General features: G+C 41.8%; 1 protein-coding gene across 6 annotated transcripts in view; it reads right to left on the bottom strand.

Moving 5' to 3' along the window:
- The window catches only part of PLCH1 (phospholipase C eta 1), a 221,466-nt gene that overhangs the window by 157,911 nt on the left and 40,307 nt on the right, over positions 1 to 23,248 (bottom strand). Inside the window, exon 1 of one of the 6 annotated variants that reach the window (XM_059163691.1) lies at positions 1,981 to 2,359. The exons of the other annotated variants lie outside the window; for them this stretch is intronic. Within the exon in view, the coding sequence (XP_059019674.1) occupies positions 1,981 to 2,023 (43 nt within the window). The 5' untranslated portion in view covers positions 2,024 to 2,359. Of the gene's footprint in view, positions 1 to 1,980; positions 2,360 to 23,248 lie in introns of those variants that run through there. 6 annotated transcript variants of the gene reach the window in all.

The raw sequence follows: 23,248 nt of genomic DNA, 5'->3' as shown, positions 1-23,248 counted from the left end.
TACCTCCAGAAATCCCTTGCTTACTTCTCCACACTCAAGCTACCACTGGAATGTTCCTCTATTACGGTGCTACCATAATTACATGATAGAAGCATGTCCTTGTACTATACTATGAATTACTGAAAAAAAGGTTAATACTTTTATTCACTTTTCATGTCCCCCACTAGCACTTGGTATATAAAGCATTCAACATATCTTTGTACCAATTATTTATTAACAGTTATGGATTTCATGAGAAACTCTCGATTTTCCCCTCCCTTATACTAAGAATTCAAATGACATAAAGACAGAAATCACAAGTATCTAAAATGCTCAGCATCTCCTAAAAGCAAAAATGTATATGATTAAATAGAGTAGGTCCAGCCATCATGATCTGGGAACTGGAGAGCTCAATTTCAGCCAAAAATCTATTTCATGTCTCAGAGAAAAAAATGTGTAGCCTATTTTTTCTCCTTAAAAGAGTAAGGTGGCTATGGTTTCATTCTGCTCTAGAAATCTAGGACTCATTCCTACACTGACATCAGCATAGGACATTCAATACACAGTGTGCACACTGCCGTCATGTAGGTTATACTAAGCCAAGGGGAAAATTAGTAGCAGATGGTACCAAGGTTCTAGGTCAACAGATAAGACTATCTGTACGTGAAAACATCATCCCTGAAACAAGACACCTCACATTCATCCATTTTACAAGCTTAGATGACTAGAAAAATTCACTCAAATTGCCATAATGTTTCACTTTAATTCAATCTTAGAGATTACTTTTATGGTAAAAGTAATGGAAGTCCTTTCCATCCTTATTTCTGTGACGTGCAAAGCCAGACAGTCCTCATAGTATGCTATGCATTTCAACTTACTCCTGCATTCAGCATACAGGAGAGTTTCCAAACATATTAAGATAAAACTCTAAATGGAAAATCCTTCTGACAAACTGCATATTGAGTTATCCAAATTCCCAAATCCTACCCTATTTCTATGTAAAAGGTCCTTCCCAGGCTTAGAAAACTCAGCTGTGCTCTGGAAATCTCATCCATGGTCTAATTCATATTTTGAATAAAAAGCAGGCATCAAGGCTGGAACCGTGAACATGACACATTGAAGTTGATACCATAAACTAGCAACAGTCTCCAGACAGGCTCTCACAAGGAGCACTGACATGATAAAGTTACATCTGAGTAGACGCACATGAATAACCTGAAATGACAGATGAATTTCAGTTGGAAGACAAGTTTGGAAGACATTTCTTGACATGTCATTTATTCTGTCTGACCAGGCAGGAGTATTTCTTATAATTCAAGAGCAATCTCCATATAATTTAAATTCTGATCTCCTCGCTCTTACTTTCAAATGTTTCTCTCATGCTACAGGAGCTGACAGATTCTAAGAACATGATACATGGATTCTGCCTCCATTTTATCTATGCTGAATACTTATACCGTGTCATTTTATAAAGCTAATTATTTTCACTGTACATGACTCTTTCTAACTGATACAAATACATTCTGTACAGATTATTGTAGAAAGTTAAAATACAGCTTTACTCCTAACTCAAACTGAGTAAGACTTGAATGTTTACATCAAAGCTCACTGTTCCTAGGTGTCAGACACATACAATTTTTAAGCATATCTACATCCCTGACTTGCAACCTAAGAATACAGTGGTTTTGCCACTGACCACTTCATTACAATGAGCTTCCTCTTCATCAGCCTGAAAATTTTACTGTTATAGAAGTCTACATTTGCCAGGGGAAAAAAAAAAAACAAGCAAAAAAAAAAAACACAAAAAACACAAAAAACCACTTCGCCTCATCAAAAATACTTTACCTTTTTATCTCAGACTGAAATAGACTATCTCAAATAGGCTGTCAAGAGTTCAAATAAATATTTAAACTTAACTAAACATAAAATAAAATCACAGCTGTATCCCATCTTTCACTAGGACCATTCCACTTACCTTAAAATTAGTAGTATGACTCTTACCTTTTTCTGGACTTAAGTTTTTATACACTTCAAGGTCTGCCATTAAATTTAATACTGTTACACATTATTGGCAAGAGCAGTCAAATTCCTCTCTAAAGGCAAAGCCTTTTTCTGATACACATCTCCAGAAAGGAGAAGAGGGGGGGAAAAAAAAAAAGGCAAAGAAATCCTCAGCAGCCCCAAGAACTTGGCTCCTGCTGCCCTTTATGGCATGATGCGATCTTCACAATTCAGGCTTTACGGTGTGGAGAAAATAAATCCAGGAGATATGATTACAGAACTTTGTCCCAAAGTGAAAAGCACAGCCAGATAAGAGCACTGGAAGCATCTGCTCAGGGCTGCCGCTATTGTGGGAATGCAGGCGCTGTGGCTAGTTTGGGTATGAGACTTGCATGCTTAGCGCAGGGCTTAAAACCCTCAAGGCATTGTGCACATTTTATGTCTGGGAAGTGGAGCTCTTTAGCCTTCAAAGAAAAACCCTCCTCACCTACAAGGGGCCATTGAGAAACACAGATTACCAGGGTAGTGACGCAGGCTGAATGCAGAAAATGAACATGCACACACACACACACACACACACACAGAAAAACACAGAAGCACACACACAGACACGCACACTCTCGGAAGCAAAGATCACTCCCCTGGAGGCAAAAGCAATCCATTAAAAAGGAAGCTATCTGTGCTCTTCTCCACAGCACACTACTTTCCTGCCAGTCCAGGTAAGCACAGATTACTGACAGTGTTGAAGCTTTTCCTTGATGTCTGTCCTTATTCCACACACAAACACATCCATGATTATAGAAGAGACTGGAAGGTTTCCAACTTAGAATGAAAGCGGGGAGAGTTTCTAAATACTTGAGCAGTGATGGCTACTTCTCAGGTAAAAATCACATCCCTGTGGGCAAGTTAGGTAGCGAGAATGGGTCTGAAAAAGCCAGTTTTAGTGAATGAACCAGCATATTATTAAAGTCCAGTTTTCCCTAAAATATGCATAAGCGTTTATTTGCATGTTTTATCAACTTCTTTACAGAGACAGGAAGACAGACTAAAAGGCAGGGCATGTCTTTCACAAGCAATTTACTGTAGTCTTGCATTTCAGACTTGTAACTAGGTGTCTCCACCCTGAGCATTAACTCCCTTACTCCCAGAATTCTCTAATACGAATGCCTCTTGCCATTTTCTTCTCCCTGCTTCCACTGAACCCCTGACAATCCCAGCACTGCCTATCCCATAAATGTCACCATCAACCCCTCTACTCCGCTCCCATCTACACCCAGCCCAGATCACTAACCCATCCCTCTCCCCTGAGGTATCATGCTCTACCCCACTTCCTGTTCACCTGTTTCCCAATTGCCATGGCCCTCATCTCATCTGCAGACCCTACTGTTTACTCTTAAATCCTCTGAGAAATCTGAATGTCACAGATGTGTGTGTGAGTATGCATAATTAGGATATCCTTCTCACAAGACTGTGAGTGTGTGTGTGTGTGTGTGTGTGTGTGTGTGTGTGTATATATATATATATATATATACACACACAAGCACAAATATACAACAAAACAGTTAAGAGTTTAGGAGCCCATCTACCTGGGTTTAAATTCTGACTCTTCCACCAACCATCTGTGTGAACTGGGACAAGTTACTTAAATGGTCTGATCCTTGGTTTCCTTATTTGTACAACAGGCATAATAATAGTTCCTCCTTCAAGTGTTATTGTAAGAATTTAATATGCATAAAGTGCTTAGAATCAGTTATTTTGCATTATCATTGTCATACTATGGTTATTAGTCTTGAAATCCTTTACATCAACCTAGAAATGCAGTGGAGTTCACTGTTTAAATGAAACAGTACTTTAAATGTAGAATGGTACCCCCAAATTTGAGGTATCAGAAATACCCACTTCTGTTAAATAATTCAAATGATTAATACTCCCAGATAATCTTCTATAAAAAGACACTAGTGTCCCCAAGACACAAAATTGGTGTCAAATGATGGGTTTCTCGTTCCTCTGATCTGCCAGAACCAAAGTTATCTGAAAAGCAAAAGGCAGCTTTAGGTCAATTTCTCACTCAGTCCAAGAAAGGCAAACTTCTTCCCTTTTCTTCCAGAGGTGCCACACAACAGTCTTGGGAGAGTGAGGAAAGAGGAAGGGAACAGACAGCTCTTCCCCTCCTCATCCACAGCGAGTCTTCTCCCAGTAGGTTCTTCATGCTTCTTGCCTTCTAGCCCTCAAAGCTCCCCAGGCTCCTCCCTGGAAAGCTGACCTATGGCTCGAACATGAAGCCCAAGCCCAACACCACAGCAATGGGCAGTGCCCACAAGCAGGCGGGCGAGCCTTTAGAAAGCAGGCATGTACCCTGAGCGTGTCTGACCACCAAGGAAAACTCATGGGTTTTGAGAGTCCAGAAATATCAACACCTTATTAAATATCCAATTCTTCAGCAGCAACAAGTAATTCTCTATGCAGCCCATTGGAAGGACTAATACTGAAACACCTACTCTAGGGTCAGCAGAGACACTGGGTGATTGACACACATTGCCCTGAGTTATGCCCCAGAGTTCTCGCAGCAGAAGTTCATGTATAATGTCAAGTCTAGGTCAACAGGCTTTCAGGGTCAGTGGTGCTTCCTTTGACTGGGTCACCACAAGAACCACACAGCTCTGGAATGTTTAATCTCTTATCTGAACTCCTTATTTGAAAAGACTGTGCTCTTTCCAGAGTAGTTCTAGCTTAGTACTTGGCATATATAATAGGTATCTCATAAGCCCTCATTAGCTATCTCTATTTCTAACCATTAGATCTAATAGGGAATTATCTTCCACCAATCAGGTGAAAGAGAAAACTGTCTCTGAGTGCAGCTTGTCAACTGACAGTGAGAGAAGGATTTTAAACCCCATCTAACAATGATTTCCTTACATTTCACACCTGAGTTCTACTTCTGATTTCTCACAGACACATCACCGACTATGGCATGGGCTTCAAAGTCAGATGGAGGAAAATCTAAGTCCCAGCTTTGTCCTCCACTCACTGCATGATCTTGGGGAAGTTATGGGTAGGGTGGCTAGATAAAACAGACACCCAGTTAAGTCTGGATTTCAGATAAACTACAAACAATTTTTTAGTGTTAAGTACGTCCCATGCAAAATTTCCTGGATTTTTACTTGTTATATCTAACTACCTGACGGAAGGGGGTCTCTCTGAGCCTAAAGAGCCTCAATGCAGAGATGTTAGCAGCCACCTCATAGGGTATTTCTGAAGGTAAATGAGTTAGTATAGGCCAAGGGCCACAGCCCTGTGCTTAGACAAATAAGTATTCAATCTCTAGAAGGTGAGTGAATGGCCACTCCAATCACTGGCTGGACAGAACTTTATTTAATCAAGTCCCATGCTGAAGAGGTGATATGCTATACCATCTCCACACAGACCTCAATCTCGCCAGCCACATAATTCCAAATTGAGACCAACTTAGGCCAACAGCATGGCGCACATCTGCTCCGAATCTGCCAAGTCCATCGAGAAAACCTACGGACACAAACATGGGAGCCATATCGCTTTGTGAGGCAATTCTTACAAAAGCTATCATTTACCAAACACTGTAAACAATACCTTCTCCGATCTTCATGAAAATTCCGCAAGGCGCTACATTAGTACTCATATTTTAAACTTAGGGAAGGAGACAGATTCAAGTTGGCCAAGATGTCCAAGACTGAAGAGCTGTGCTAGAACCAGGCTTCAAACCCATGCTAACTCCAGGCCCAGATCCTTCCCACCGGCTCCATGCTTCAGGTCATGAAAACCATCTACGGGATTTCAAGCCGAGCTTCAGAATTCCTCACTCTTCCCAGTTAGAGAATCTTCCCACAATGGCAGAAGCTGTTAGGGCCTCTGGCTTGGGAACACAGAGATGCTGAATAAGGAAAATCACCTGGAAAACCAAAATCTCAAATCAGCCATTCAGTTTTTAAATCATAGTCACAATTTTATGTGCATTTGAAGTAGTACAAAAGCAAGCAGAGAGCAGCAGTGACTTCACGGGGAAAGAGCCTCTGGGGGGGTGCCCGACCACACCCCTTGCAGACACGGTCCTCCCACCTCGGTGACTTAGTGAGGGTTTGGTTCCGCAGGACCTTTCACACACTGCTGAGAAACTGTAAGTTAAGGGCATAAGTTTTTAAAAAGCCATCAGGGGTATAAAAATGTATATACAAGAATATTTCATTAGTACTAGTTATTATAGTTACTGCCAACAATCTAAATGCCAATCAACAAGGGAATGATTAATAAAATATGCAGTCAGATTTTAGGATACTAACTAGCCATTAACAATGTTTGAGACATTGTCATTACCTACAGAATGCCTGGTACACTATATGAAAAAAAGGATACAAACTAAATATACAATATTTTAATTATGTAAAATATTTGTATATAGGAAGAGAATGAAGGACTAGAAAAATATAGGAAAAAGATTAACAATGAGATCTCTAGTATTTTCTTCTGATATTTAACTACATTTTAATTTTTTAGAACTGGCATTTACTTCTTTTATTCAGGAAAAAAAAAGAACTTCTTTTTTAAAGTCTAGCCGGGAGCACCTGAGTGGCTCAGTCGTTAAGCATCTACTTTCAGCTTCAGGTCATGATCCCAGTGTCCTGGGATCAAGCCCTGCATCCGGCTCCCTGCTTGGCAGGAAGCCTGCTTCTTCCTCTCCCTCTCCCCATGCTTATGTTCCCTCTCTCACTGTGTCTCTCTCTGTCAAATATATAAAAATTTAAAAATCTTTAAAAAATAATAATAAAAAGTCTAGCCAGTTTAGTAATTCTCAACTAGGGAGAAAATAATCCCTTCCCATTGGTCTATTGAAATGATGGAGAACTTTCTTTGAGAATTACTGACATTTATGAAGCACTGACTCTATTTCAGACACATACCTAGCATTGTACATACCTTATTTTATCCTTACAATGCCCGTATGAGTGAATTAAATATAATCCTTTCTCTAGTTTCAGATGTGGAAACTGAGGCAGAGAGAAGTCAAGTAACTTCCTTGAGCTGGCCCAGCAAATGAGTGATAGACCTGAGATCTGAATCCCCACAATCTGTCTTCAGGGCCAGTGCTCTTCACCAGGTCAGGTAGTCTGGAGATCTTCAGCATGCAGTTTATACCCTGCAATCTATTTTCTCATCAGAAAGCCTTGTAGAACACCCATGAGAATTATCAGAGCTCAAGTCTTTTTGTGAAATTTCACTGTGCACTCAACTACACAGGAAACCCCAAATCCTCAATAGACCGTATAGCAAAATCAGCAATATAACTACACAGACAGATGAAACCTCAACAAAAATCCTACACATACATGCAAAATTCAAGAGCTAGATTTTGGGAGACTTCCACGTGGGTGCTCCAGGAAGACACAAGCTCTCAGGGTAAGCAAGGACACTGGCTTTCATAAAACAGAGGGTATCCACCTATCCGCTGTGGTATTGCTCCGCCCAAGCCTCCCTTCTTCACCCTGAGCTAGCTCAGGTCGTTCTGGGGACACTGGGCACTTGCCCTTCACCAAAAGCCCCATGACCACTCAGGGCTATGTGTACTTACTAGCCCCAGCCCTGAGCAGTACCTGGCCCTGAAGCAGACACAGTACTGTCCAATCACTTGGTCAGTGTGAATCACAGACATGAGAGAACAGCTGGTTGAAGGCCAGAGACCTTTGCCCCCAAGTGTCTATGGGACAGCACCAGAAATCTGCTCTCAGTTTGTAGTTACAATGGACTTGACTCACTAGATGAAAGCTGCTGCCTTCCTGTGGTCTACTCATCACCAGTGCATTTAAGGAAATCACTGTTACAGGAAGCTCCAAAACCCCTGTCAGGACCACCCCCAGCAAATTGCTAGAACTTCGGCATCAAGTGCCACAGGACACAATGGAACACTACTGTGAGTTCATCTTCAAAGAAAAAGTTAAGCGTTCCTCAAAGGTGTATGCAAGGTACTTAAATGCCCAATGGCAGAAACTGTGATAACCTTGCCACCCCTACATGGTCCCTCATACTCTACCCCTTACAAAGCCCTCTCAGGAACTAATGCCTTGTGAACCTGACAACAGATATATGAAGCAGAAAGAGCCACCACGATCATCTGGCCTCCACAGATGAGGAAGCTGAGCCTCCAAGACTCTTCATGACTTGCCCAAGATCACAAAGCTGACGGTGCCTGACAGTGCCAGGGGCAGGGGTTACTTGAAACAGGGCTTTCCAATCCAGTGTTCTTCCCACATAGCACATACGCACCCTTACTATCCTTGCCAGCAAGAATGAGTTGCTAGACAACAGAGGAGAACTAGGAACTGTAAACCCAGTGTACTACAAAGATGTCTCCTGAGAGTCGAGAATGGCGGAAACAAGGGTTCTACCTAGACAGCAGGCTCCTCGTGGCTGTTCATTCATCACTGGAGAGAACTACATATTCTAATAATATGGAACATGTCCTATAGATCACACATGCCTGTCAAATGAACCCGTTTGGCCTCCTCCTTCATTAAAAACTTGATGTGCTTCAGTGGGCAGTAACTGCTACACGTTTTTAAGCATCCGAATCCCAAAACAGACTAAGCTTTAACCAAATCAAATATTGTTCTGTTCGGCAGGACTAAGATGAGCCAGCCACCCTTTGGCCCCACTGCCTCTTTGAAAGGATGCTTCCTTGATGATTTATTGATCTCCCCTTCAAGACTCTGGGCATTAAAACTAAAAGTTCTCATTTTTTTTGGAAAGATGACTATCGGTCATGTCGCTTTAAATTTTATAGGTTAGCATAAAATTTTACAGGCACATCACTCTCTGTTTGATGAAGATGTCACTATAAATCAAAATAAAATCCTTGGTCGGCTCAGAGCTTGATGCCAGCTAGAGCTATCCACACAAACAACAGAGACCTCACAGGCAAAATTTCATGCACACACCCTATTCTAAACCCAGGAGCTCATGGCCAGTGAACACTAGCAGCCCTCAAAACGCTTTTGGTAGAGACTTGGAAAATGTGAACATTCAGTTGACATCTGAGTTGCTTGAATGAATATCCTGATATACATAGAGGTACCCAGAAGTTATAAATCAGCATCAATTGTTTTAGATATCTCCCATCAGTTCTGATCAGGTTTAACTGTAAACATCAACAGAGGAGAACTAACCAGAGATAGGTAGGCACGTGGGAATCTCTAATAGTTGTTGACAATGACATATATTAAAACAAGTATCTTCTCTCAGGGCTGAAGCTTTAATAACATACTCAAAACTTAAGGAGTGACATATTCAAACTCCCCCACAGCACTCCAGAGGCACTTGTACCCTTGAGCGGAAGAGCCCCTTTACCTCCCCCCTCGGGAGGAGGGGCTGGACGGAGGGAGTCTAAGCATCCAGAATGAACCTAGTAGTTGTTCTCTCCAGCACTTCCAGCTAAAGCAGGACTGTTTGCTTATGTAATGACCGTGCCTCTGCAGAGCTGGTATTTTAGTGGAGAACATTTTACATGCCTTCATCTGACATCTCTGGGTGTACTGAAAATGTAAATGATGTTATCTGCCCAGGCATGGCTTGGTTACAGTCGGTTAAATAGGGATTACAGTGTGTACATTCAAATGGGAGGCACACATGGTTAGCAAAATGAAAACCCCCACATCGTATCTGGTAATCCTGAAGCCCAGAGCACTGCATGTTCAAATTGGTCCCGTGAGGAGTGCAAACACAAAGATAACCATGGGAGAGAAGAGTGGGGGAAAGGGGAGAAGAAGATTCTCGATTATGACACAACCTCCCTCTAAACAAAGCTCTGAGGAGTAGAGCGGAGAACAGCTCATGGCCCCTGACTGCAGTCAGGACGAAGAGTCAACAGCCCCGTCTCTGGAAAGTCTCCCAGGCCAGCCAAAGCCAAGGCCTGACTAAGGAGTGACCAGACTGCAAGGCTCATTCTGCACAGGGAGCCGCCGGCAGCCCCAGCCGCCTTCAGGGCTCTTTGCCTTAGTGCAGCTGACAAGAGACTCTCTTGGGAAGGGGAAGTGGGTTTCAGGGAGAACTGGATGGCCATAACCAGTAAGGACAGGAAGGAGATGGGCTCCTCTGAAAATCTAATCCTGTAGTGTCTGGGAAGGACATTTTCATAACAAAAGATGAGCTTTAGGGCAAAGGTGACCATAAATGACCTAGGCAGGGAGACAGCAGCCCTCTTTCTGGAAGAAAACCAAGTAAACGGATGGTACCGACTCCCCTGGTAACAATTTTCAATATGTCACGGTGCAAGTCCTATCACAACAGTCTAAACTCCTAACCTAACCTACGTCATGAATGGAGTCCTTTGTCACTTTCTGGATGAGACAGAGAGGGGTCATCCTCCACAAGTTCAACCATGCATCTTCCACATCTCCTTTCGCAGGCCCTCTTCCCCAAGTTTCAAGGGACTCTGCTTCTTTAGCCTTTCTCCTCATCTTGTTTTCCCCAACAACAACCCTGGTTAAGTAATTCTGTTTCTGCCGGATAGCCATCCTAGGCAGATGAGGCACAGCCACAAGGAGGACAACCACGGAAACTCCTAAGAACAGTAACAGTGAATGTCTTGTTTGCAGATGTCTTCCCAGAGCCTAGAAGGCACCAGGCCTGTCAGTGAGCCCCAAGAAAGTCTGAGAGCAGGAAGACTCCCCCAAACACAGAAACTCAGATTCCAGATAGTTCTCGAACGCCCAGCTGAAGACTCTGGGAATGAAGCAGGACCTCAGATACCAAAGGACGACAGAAGGACTCCCAAAGCTGGGAGCACGAAAAAAACCAGTTGCTGTGATTGGGATAAAGGGTTGAATGAGGGAGTGGCTAGAGGCAGCCTTCTCTCTATAAATCTGAGAGAAGATTAGGATGGAAACTACTCATGGGCAGTTCCCTTGGGACAAAAATTATCAGCTTACTGAGGTTTTCCAAATGGACTTCTAGTGAGCACTTTAGCCCAGCAATTTAGGGAAAAAAAAGAGAAATAGCCGATGGTGCCAAAAGAAGGTAAAGTTCCTGAGGAGAAAAGGAGCAAGGACAATTCTAAATCTAAAATAATTAACACAGGGCAGGGAGAGGAGGGGACACGGAATACTTGAAAGCGACAAGACAGTCAGAGAATATGGAATTGAAAAGACTGAAATTCAAAATCTCTGCCCACCAAGTAGCTCAGCAACCTGAGCCAAATTATTTTAAATCCCTCTCAGCCTCAGATTCCTTATCGACAACACTACCTACAAAATCAGATTCAGGTATGCCAGGCAGGATGGGCTACATAATCTCCAGGTCCCATGCAAAAATGAAAATACGAGACTTTTTCCAAAAATAAAGAATTTCAAAGTGGCAACAGCAGAGCATCAAGCAAGCACAGATCAGGCCAGCCTCAGCTCTGGTCTTTATGATGTCACAATATTTTTTCCATGTTTGCTAGTTTCCTTCCCCCAGGTCTATTTCCCGGTAGAGAGCAGATTAAAAAAAAAAAAAAAAAAAAAGTTCAAAAATAAAGGACATTAAAAAAATTTAAAAGGCCTTATCAATTTTAAATCTACTTAAGTTGATAACTTTGTGCCATGATTATATAAGGTAAGATCCCTATTCTCAGGGCATATACACTGAGGTATTTAGGAGCAGAGGACCATGAAGTATGTAATTTATTCTCAAATTATTCAGAAAAAATAATTTAGTGTGCATGTGTATGTGTAAGGAGTGAGTATGCAAGTCTGTAATGAGAAAGCAAATGGTATAAAGGTTAACAGTAAGTAAATCTGGACAGATGAAGTTTCTTTGTTGTATTCTTATTCTTGCGACTTTTCTGTGAGGATAAAATTATTTCCAAAGAAAAAGCGTCCATCACATAAAGGTCCCATGTGAGCTTTGAAGAAGCAGGGAGGGAAGAGGAGAGCAAAAGAGAGGCAAGGCTGAAACTCTCTACAGATGGGGATCATTTTACTTTGTTAACTGCCGAATCCCCAGCATAGAGCCTAGGTCAACAAACATTTAAGGCCGGAAGCAGAAAAGGAAGCAGCACCCTGTGCTCAGACTAGCTTGAGGAATAAGGACCACAGGCAGGAACAGAAAGCTGATAGTTACACCAGCACTTGGGAACCAACAAGCTGCCTCTATTTAGCATGAGACCAAGAAGTGTGTGAATACAGGCACACAGTGTGGCATGTGTATAACACACCCTGCAAAAGAGACTTCGTTCTTGTCACCTGCTAACAGTTCAGATAAACTCCCCTCAGGCCCGCCATTTCACCTCCCACACCTCAGGAGCCTCCCTGACGGAATGTAGGAGGTCACTAATTCGTTCACTGACTGGATGTCTCTCACGTGCCAGGCTCTAAAGTCAAATTCCCTGTTCTCTAGAGATTTCATTCTAGAAGGATCTTGCAAGCTGGCTGCATTAAATAATTTTCTTGAGATCCCTGAGGTCTTTTCCAGCCCTGAAAATTCTACACAACAATTTCAGGGCTTTTAGTTCCAAAATAGCAGGAATATTATTGTATACAACCACCCTCTAAAGGACTCATAGAAAAATGCATATTCTCCTAAAGGTGAAAATATATTCAAGATGGCCTATGTTTAACTTTAAAAAAAAAAAAAAAAAAGTACACATGGGCAGTGAAATGCTTGGAAGCATACACAAATAAGCCTTCTGCCAAGAATCAAGTTGATTTTTGGCAGCCAAGATTCTTGTTCCTTGACAAGGTATACAAATAGTAAGAATTGCAAAAATCTACTAAAGCCCTGTAGCAAAAAAAAAAAAAAAAAAAATTATAAAACATAGAAACGCTTTTTAAAGCCATAAACTTATCAATGAGAAAATAACTATGAAGTGTAGATTAATGATTAGTATTAAAATTAAAACATCAAAAGTATTTTAATTTTCTGTTTCATTAGTTCTTCTCATTCACAGTCAACTAGCACAAAAATGGTTACAAAGGCTAATTTTGTTAAAGACCTTAGAGAAAAGAGGAAAGAATTGCTTCTTCATGAATACTAAGGATGATAAAATAAGAAACCAATAACACTTTATCTCTTTATATAAATTAATCTAATTTAGAAATAAATTAGTACTATACTATATGCAGAACTTGTTACGTATCCAAGAAAGAAATGATACATGACTAGCATCATGGTGCCTATAGTTGCCAGATATTAAACCTCTGCACTGATTTATATTATTTAGGACAAATGGTAAGGGATAGGGGATCAAAAATATAATTAAAGATTCAGAATAAGAGGCTTATGAGAATATTATTTCCCAGATGGTTTCTCAGGAGCTAAAATAGGAACATCCATCTATGAAAGCTGGTCTCAAACACAGGCCGCAAAGTAAGATACTAAGTATTTGTCTGTCAAAAACCATCCTCCTGGGGTGCCTGGGTGGCTCAGTGGGTTAAGCCACTGCCTTCGGCTCAGGTCATGATCTCAGGGTCTTGGGATCAAGTCCCACATCAGGCTCTCTGCTCAGCGGGGAGCCTGCTTCCCCCTCTCTCTCTCTGCCTGCCTCTCGCCTACTTGTGATCTCTCTCTGTCAAATAAATAAATAAAATCTTAAAAAAAAAAAAAATCATCCTCCTGACCTGGACATAATTCACAAAGATCTGGGTACCGCATTATTTTCTGGTAGATGCCGAGAGGGCCCACCTCAGCAAGGTAACTTCCACAAGTAAATGCCATTCATCCGTGGTTTTACAGGGCAGCAGCTTTAAAAGCTTTATCCTTAGAAATGAAAAAGTTCTAAATGTCCTTTGGATTCATGGAGTCAATGCTTTACCAGACAGTAAATTACCAGATAGTGAAATCATTACCTGATCTAAATGCTACATGGATTATATTACTCTGTTTGTAAAGTTCAGCACCTGGCTCCCCACAGAGAGTTCATAATCACTTTTTAGCTACACAGACACACACGAAAGTCCGTTGGAGGCCACCAGGTAGAGAGAGCCCTCTGTCATGGAACCCTGCTGCCCTCAGCGATGCACCGAACAAGGCTAATGCCCAGAACATTCTGCCCTGTAGCAGTTCTGCAGTGAGTATCTTCATACTCACCTGGCCAATACACAGAGGCTTTGAAATGGTTCCAAGTAAAACTCCTTTTATGTCACAATATTCCAATGCTATTAAGATCGAACCAGTTCCAATAATCAGAAAAAGCAGAGACTTACAAGATTTATGCCACAGAAAATCCACTTAGCATTTCATAATGCTTAGCTCAGATCATGAAGGCCGGTTGAGGTGGAAAGGGAAAAGGCTGGCATTTAGAATTAACTCTCCCAATAGCCGACTGGTATGAATAGGCACCAGTCACCTTCTTTTCTATAACAGGGGATCGGTTTTAGTCAGACGTTCACATCAGATTACTTTGAAATGTGATAAACACTAAAGACTGCGTTCATAGAAGGTTGCACAAAAGTATATGTATATACCTAAGAGTGTTTTGAATAATGTTCAGTGATTTCACTAATGTCCTAAAGTCCAGTTGTGGGTTTGGTTTAAAATCCTTCAGTCAGGGGCGCCTGGGTGGCTCAGTGGGTTAAAGCCTCTGCCTTCGGCTCAGGTCATGATCTCAGGGTCCTGGGATCGAGCCCCACGTCGGGCTCTCTGCTTGGTGGGGAGCCTGCTTCCCCCTCTCTCTGCCTGCCTCTCTGCCTACTTGTGATCTCTCTCTCTGCCAAATAAATACATAAAATCTTAAAAAAAAAAAAAAAAGAATCCCTCAGTCAGATAGTTTCCCAAGTCCTTCCTGGTCCTGATGCATCAGGCGTCACTGCAGACCAGGGTACTGCTTATGTCCTTAGCTGTACCTTCCTAGGTTTTAGACATTGGAAGTTCACATTTTTAAGTCCATTCTACAAAGAAAATTATAGCCCTCATGTCTCTCACTTGGAAATCTGAGCATTGGGATAGCCTTTGGGGTCTCTGGCTTTAGCTGTCCCCCTCACACATGTTTCCACTCTCTAAATGTGTTGCTTGGTGGGCAACAGTTCTTCCCTTCCCCCTAACTCCCTCCTCTCCAACCTGCTCCTTGGAGGTTGGAACTAACCCCTCGTGCCCAAGGGCTCACACGTAAGCCCAATGGATCTCTCTGAGAAACGCTGCTTACATTTCAGAGTGTAGACAAATCACCTGGAATCTTGTTAAAAATGCAGAGTTCAATGCAGGATTTCCAACACACCCCAAGGACAGCTCCATTTCCAACCAGTTCCCAGCCCCCACACCTACCTGGTTCTCTAAGTGCCTTTCTCAGCCTAAAGGTAACTCACATTGGTGCCTCTGTGGAGTCCTTTAGTGGCCTCTAGAGGGTCTTGAAGCTCTTCTAAAACACTCAAACCCACATCTGAGTTGCTTTAAAAGAAACAAGTTTGTATAACACATCATTGTACCACAATGGAAGAAGCAGCAGCTGACAAACCTGGGTTTGAGCTCCATCATCTAACAATGTGTTTTGTGGCTAATTGTTTACCTCTCTGAGTTTTATCTGTAAAACTGTCTTGTTGAAAGATTCAAGAGAGATTAGCTAGAAAAACAACAACCATTGCGAATTCTAGAGGCAACTTTGATTCAGGATCAACCCTAAAATTTCCTGATGGTGCCCCAAGAATATGCCAGTGTAGAATCCACTGATTCCTCCTGATAGGTCTAAACTTGGTTATCTTAGCATCAGCTACAAATTCCTCTCTGTGGCCCCCAAAGAACCCCACGTACAAAGAAGGAGGTATCATGCAACATAAGAGTAATCTAAGACAAGATTTCTCCTAACTCTGAAACTTCTAGGAATAACGAAGGGGTCCCCAGCATTGGTTTTCTCTCACGCAAAGGAGAACAGATGTCTGACACAGTTTGCCTTCTACAAGAAAATGTGTGTGCTTCTCCAGGTCTCTAGGTACCCCTTTCACCAAGATCGACAGGGTTACATCTGAGCTACTCCAAATGAAGGCACTGTTCCTGCAATTCCTGTGTTTCATATTTACTTCTGTATCAACTCTTTAATTATCCTGCTGTGAACTGTGTAGTCCTCATCATGGATTAATCAAAACAAAATGCTATTTTTATATTCTTTGCTGCCTGTTCTTAAGAACCCTCCCAAAGTATTTCTGTTCACCACCAGGAGGCCGTGGATAACATTGTGAGATCAGTTAATGCTCAAAGTTTTATTTCTGTATGTTTAACAAACAGATCTATTGGCTATGAGACAAACCACATTTTAAGGACACTAAGAAAACATGGTATTAAAAATATGAGGGGCACCTGGATGGCTCAGATGGTTAAGCATCTGCCTTTGCCTCAGGTCATGATCTCCAGGTCCTGGGATCGAACCCCATGTTGTCAGGCTCCCAGCTCAGTGGGGAGTCAGTTTCTCCTTCTGCTTCTCCCCCTGTTTGTGACCTCTCCCTTCCCCCCACTGAGATGAATAAAAACTTTAAAAATAAATTAATTAACAAATAAATAAAATACGAAATAAATCTTTTAGGAAAGAAAATACTGATATGAAGGTGGGCATATCACTTGCCCCCATCTGCATAAAAATCAAGATTTTCATGTAAACTAATACCTAATATAGTGGACATCAATGTTTCAGTCAATCAGCAACATTAGACCATTGATTCTCACCCCTCCCAGTACATCAAAATCGCTTAAAGATAAACAGACTAGAGATATAGAGGCATAGCTATATATACACAGATAAAAATGTGGATATAAGGAATGAATGAATGGAGAAGACATCTTGATCCCAAACCCAAGAGATTATTTTACAAGACTGGAGTAGAACCCAACCATCACTATTTTTTAAGCACCCCAGAAGATGCTAACGTGTAACCACAGTTGAGAATTGCTACTTAATGTTGGTTGTTAAATCATTTTAAGAATGTGCCGGCATAAAACACACACCGAGGGGTGCCTAGCTGGCTCAGCAGGTAGAGCATGCATGCGGCTCTTGATCTCAGGGTTGTGAGTTCAAGCCTCGCGTTGGGTATAGAGCCTGCTTAAAATAAATAAAATAAAACAAAACACATACTGAGATTATCGATTGTTTTTCCTGTTTCTTTGGTCTTTTCTGTACTCTCCAGCTCTCTTACAGTGAGCCTATATTGCTATCATCATAAAAATAAAGTGGAAAAAAAAATTTTTAAAGAAAACCAGCATCCACAAAATCCCAAGCATAAATGACCATTCTCCATTTTCCTGCTTCCTCTATACTCACACTATTTGTATCCAGAGCTGCCTTATCAAATGTTCCTCTTCCCATACTTTTAAGATTTAGTACAATATAGGCTATCACAGAAAATAATCCTTAGCAAACTCATGAATACTGTGGCTCTGTTGGGACTATGTATTTGTCACCTTAAGCCTGGGGTTTTCAACCCACCAGAATCTAATTGGCTGCCCAGTGGCCTCTCCTGGGGAGTTCTAAAACTTCTCCAATACCCTGGCCACACCCCAGACCAATTAGGTCAGAATCTCCAAGGGGGTCATACACAACAGTTTTATATCCCCAGATGATCCCAATGTGCAGACAAGGCTGGGAACCACTGACTCTAAGAGTTAATTAATACAAATCTCCACATCCAGAGATAAACTCCTGCGAGATTAAAAGCACAATACCTTGAAATTCTGACACCGGTGTAATTTCAAAGAATGGTCATTTGTGAATGTACATCGATGTTCGATTTCAAGTTAGCAAGGAATAAAAATAGGAACTAAATAATAAATGTGTTCACCGTTCTCCCTTCTAATTGAGCATAAGTCGCCATCTTTTATATTTAAATACGAAACATTCAAAGAACTCTGTGATATGGCACATATTCTGACCAAGATCAGAAATAGGCAGAACAAAATTGGACCAAAAGAATGTTTTCACAAATTCTACATTTATCTTACCCATGTAGGTGTTGTTTCTGAGTAACTTCTGCATCCTGGAAGTCAGGAGCGTACTCTTATATTGCTTGGGGACTCTCAGATGAAAGGCCTAGATGAGAACCACTTTTCTTGTTTGTAAATCTGAAATAAAGGTGCATTTCCTTAAGTCTTAAATATGCTGTTTGATTATTCTTCTCAGGTACCCCCAGGCCTCCTATCCTCCTCTTTTATGGAGGAAACTGGTGCTTTTGTTTTGGAGCAGGTCTATGCAATCCTCTCTGGGGTTAAGAATTAGCCCACAGACAACCCTCAGTTCTGTGGACTGAAGATTTTTTAGACACAGGCAGCAGAGAATTTTAATAGTATGCAAAACACTGCAATTAGGCAGGTTTTACTGATAGTGTTATTTTAATGAGTGAAACCTCCATATTCAGAGTTGAATAAACTCCACACACATATAGCCAACGCGGAAATTCCAGAAAGCAGTATTAAATGAATGCAAAAGGTCCAAAATTCTTTTAAAGAAATGAGTTTGTCCTTTTCCATTTCAAGACATGATACGTTTGTAATCATCTTTTCTAAAGCATACTAGGATTCTCAGCAGAAGTGACCTTTTCCCTCTCAATCTCAGGAAGAGATGGTTTATGGGTATTCTTTTGTTCTCCACAGCAAAAGCATGAGCAAAGGAGAGAAGAGGGATGGCAGCCAGAGAAGGGATACATTCCACAGCACAAAGATTAGGAGCCAAATTCAGAGTGCAAAACTAATGAAAGAGTAGATGGTTCTTATCTCCCTTCTTAAAGGAATAAATTCATTCAGCAGCATTTTACTAAGCATCTACTATAATGCATGCAGTGCACGCTACTATGTACTGGAGACAGACGTCAAAGAAGTCTCCATTCTCCTGGACCTTAGAAGGAATGGCAGTGAGGCCACAGCCTATGGTGACAGGAGAGCCTAAAACAGGGCCTGGCCGAGGCTGGGAGGTCAGAAAGGCTTCCCTGCAGAAAGGACCTTCCCTCTGGGGTCTGAAGGAGGAGTTGAAAGCTAGACAAATGAAGAAGTAAGTTTTGTGAGCAAAAAACGCAAAGATCAGCAGAGCTGCAGCATAATGAGGGAGGGGAAGAGTAGGTTGAGGCTGGCAAGGCTGACGGGCACCAAAGAGGGAGTCCTGGATCTGGGGAGTGGGGTCACAGGACCTGGACAGCATCAGTCGTGTCAGGTGAGAGGGTAGACATCAGGGTAAGGAGCACCAAGGGGCTGTCTAAGCCACAGTGCACTCTTGGGAGCTACCAGCATGTGGACAGGAGTGGAAGCTGTTGGAGGGTGAAACCACTTCACGCTAAGCCTAAGAGCCTTAAGTGTGAAATTTGAATACCCCTTTGACACCAAGAGTTGGAACTTACAAAAACCTCAAACACACTTGCTGAGAGAAACGAGTCCTAAGAAAATACAAAGTATCACAGAGCCTCTGGGGTGACTTTTCATTTACACAGTACAAAAAGACAAACTTGCATTTTTTTAACCTGTTTTGATAGACGTGAAATAGCAAGGTTTTATGACTACAAATGCAATCGCTAATAATGATTACTGTGGTCCAAGAAAAAAAAACCTGGATCTCGTGTGCAACTAAATGAAATAATTATGTTGCCCTAAAAGAACCCTGAATTTACTCATGGAAAGACATTTCATCCTCCCATCAATCTCTGTGCATATATTAGGCACAGAGTAGAAAAAGACAATTGGGAAAATGAGAGAGCAGGGGAAAATTAATTATAATTATGGAAATGCAGCTTAAAGAACAAAGGCTTAAATTTGTAACACCGGTCTAAGGGGAAATAATTCTCATAAGCAACCATTTAAAATGTGAGAAGTCTGCAAATCTGAAGGAAACGTTGACTGTTTATTAGACATGTTATTTCTTCTTTCTAATTTAGTAATCAGAAAATTGGTATTCCCAAGCATAAAGGAATAAAACAATCAAGGGGCTTTCTGCTTGGTTGGACTTCCAACGGCCACGGTTTAAGAGAAAGAACTTGAGTCCAACAGGAAGGGCTGCCATGGTTCTCACTTAAAGGCAACAGGCACATTACTTTTTTTTTTTTTTTTTTTTTGCTTTTCATAATTTAACTTTTATTGAAACATAAGCAGTAATTGCAGTTGATGATTATGTTTATCTATTTAATAAAAGTATATTAAAAATTATAATTAAAAAAGCTTGGTTCTAAATTAATTATACCTATGACCATAATCAACTTTTTTTAAGATTATTTATTAGTTTATTTATTTATTTAACAAAGAGCGAGAGATCACAAGTAGGCAGAGAGGCAGGCAGAGAGAGAGGAGGAAGCAGGCTCCCTGCTGAGCAGGGTCAGGTCCCAGGACCCTAAGATCGTGACCTGAGTGGAAGGCAGAGGCTTAACCCACTGAGCCACCCAGGTGCCCCAAATCAACTTTTCCTCTTCTTTTTTTTTTTTTGTTTTTTTTGTTTTATTTTTTCAGTGTTCCAAGATTGTGTATGCACCATAACCAGTGCTCCATGCAATACGTGCCCTCCATAATCCCACCACCAGGCTCACCCAAACCCGAAACCCATCCTTTCTAAAACTCTGTTTGTTTCTCAGAGTCAAGTCTCTCATGCTTCATCTCCCCCTACAATTTCCCCCAATTCATTTTTCCTTTCTTTCTCCTAATGTCCTCCATGTTATTCCTTATGCTCCATGAGAAAGTGAAACCATATGATAACTGACTCTCTCTGTTTGACTTATTTCACTCAGGTAATCTCCTCTGCTTATCCATGTTGATACAAAAGTTGGGTATTCATCCTTCCTGAGGGAGGCATAATACTCCATTGTGTATATGGACCATATCTTCTTTATCCATTCATCTGTTGAAGGGCATCTCAGATATTTCCACAGTTTTGCAACTGTTGCCATTGCTGCTATGAACATTGGGGTACAGATGGCCCTTCTTTCCACTACATCTGTATCTTTGGGATAAATACCCAGTAATGCAATTGCAGGGTCATAAGGTAGCTCAATTTTTTTTTTTAAGATTTTATTTATTTATTTAACAGAGAGAGATCACAAGTAGGCAGAGAGGCAGACAGAGAGGGGGGGAAGCACTCCCTAATGAACAGAGAGCCCAATATGGGGCTTGATCCCAGGACCCTGGGACCATGACCTGAGCCAAAGGCAGAGGCTTTAACCCACTGAGCCACCCAGGTACCCCAGTAGCTCTATTTTTAATTTCTTAAGGAATCTCCACACTGTTTTCCAAAGTGGCTACACCAACTTGCTTTCCTAACAACCGTGTAAGAGGGTTCCCCTTTCTCCACGTCCTCTCCAACACTTGTTTCTTGTCTTGTTAATTTTGGCCATTCTAACTGATGTAAGATGGTATCTCAATGTGGGTTTTTTGTTTTTGTTTTTGTTTTTATAAACATATATTTTTATCCCCAGGGGTACAGGTCTGTGAATCGCCAGGTTTACACACTTCACAGCACTCACCAAAGCACATACCCTCCCCAATGTCCATAACCCCACCCCCCTTCTCCCAACCCCCCCCCCCAGCAACCCTCAGTTTGTTTTGTGAGATTAAGAGTCACTTATGGTTTGTCTCCCTCCCAATCCCATCTTGTTTCATTTATTCTTCTCCTACCCTCAATGTGGTTTTGATTTGAATTTCCCTGATGGCTAACGATGATGAACATTTTTTCATGTGTCTCTTAGTCATTTCTATGTCTTCTTTCGAGAAGTGTCTGTTCATGTCTCCTACCCAATCTCCTGCCCACATGTTTATCTGTTTTTTGGGTGTTGAGTTTGAGGAGTTCTTTATAGATCTTGGATATCATAGATCTTGGATATCAGCCCTTTGTCTGTAGTGTCATTTGTGAATATCTTCTCCCATTCCGTGGGTTGCCTCTCTGTTTTGTTGACTGTTTCCTTTGCTGTGCAGAAGCTTTTAATCTTGATGAAGTCCCAAAAGTTCATTTTCGCTTTTGTTTCCTTTGCCTCTGAAGACATGTCTTGGAAAAAGATGCTGTGGCCGATGTCGAAAAGGTTACTGACAGGCTCATTACTTCTAACTACTAAAGCTTAATAAAGCTTCAAAGACTGAACATTGTTACTTCTCGTCCATCTGGGCTTCCCAAATATCCGGATCTTCTGTTTGCCATCTTGCACTCTACCCAGATCTTTTCGTCCCCTTGTCATTAGAGAATGTGAGTAGCCTCAACATAGAAAGCATAACAAGAAATATCACAGTGGATTCAGTTACTCAGCAAAATCTCCCCATCATTAGATTCTCGAATGGGGAAAAGAGGCTGAGACAACTCAGCACGGACTTATAGGAATCTAGATCATTGCTTGGTTCTGATCGACCCAGCTACATAAACTTGCACAAAGCAAATACAATGAAGAACACCAGAACCTCTGGGGAAATTAAGTCACCCAAATTCAAAATCTTAGTGGGCAAAATCCAGAGTAGAGTGGCTGTGGAGGGGTCCAAGGGGTTAAAGGGATAGCGTTCCCCGTTCAAAGTCACATTCCCTGAACCCCTATTCTGTGTACAGCCTCAAGCCTGGAGTGCCAGGATAGCAGTCTTGAGGAATGAAATCAGAGGAAGTACCCCTCCCCTCCAGAGACAAGCCGGGGAAGAGCTACCAAAGAATGATTCAGAGATTTCTATAGGCTTGTGGGAGTCACCCATTTAACAGTGTGAGAAGAGACAAGAGAGACTATAGTCAGTAGGTCTGGAAAGAGCAGGCAGAATGACATCTTGTGAACAAACACAGAGATAAGAAAAGGGCCAGGACCAGACAGTTGCCCCCAGTGTCCCGGGGAAAGGGAAGCCACGCCTCAGTCAAAGGGAATTCGGAAAGACAATGGGTGGGGTTGGAGGGAGCCAGGTCCTGGTCCTCTCTGAAAGAGTCCCTGGTGAGGGGCCAAGTGAAATTAACATTCACAGAGGATGGACCCAGAGGGAGTCTGGATCACCTCCCCACCACCAACAGACAAATCGGGTGCCGGGCTGTGGCTTCTAGAACTTTGCTTTCCATCTCTCTTCCTTCTACCAAAACCTGAAGAGCCAGGCCTGAATTCCTCAAGGGGAAGAGGTATAGCAGAGTTCCCTGAGCCTCCACCCTCAAACTCCATCTGGCAGCTCAGGCCTGTGCCAGGGAGGTCAGGAAGGAGACAGAACATGAAGGAGTTTGAGATGAATGTTGTAAATTAGATGAGACCCTCAACAACCAAATAGTAGTCAGAAAGTAATAGAATCCACCCAAGATGTTGCGAAGAGTACTTTTTTAAAAGCATTTGCTGGAGGGCACCTGGATGGCCCAATGGGTTAAAGCCTCTGCCTTTGGCTG

This window comes from Mustela lutreola, chromosome 2 (genome assembly GCF_030435805.1).
Source record: "Mustela lutreola isolate mMusLut2 chromosome 2, mMusLut2.pri, whole genome shotgun sequence".
Taxonomy (NCBI): Eukaryota; Metazoa; Chordata; class Mammalia; order Carnivora; family Mustelidae; genus Mustela; species Mustela lutreola.
Note: the sequence above shows the minus strand (reverse complement) of the source record. Positions and strands in the feature narration are given on the sequence as shown.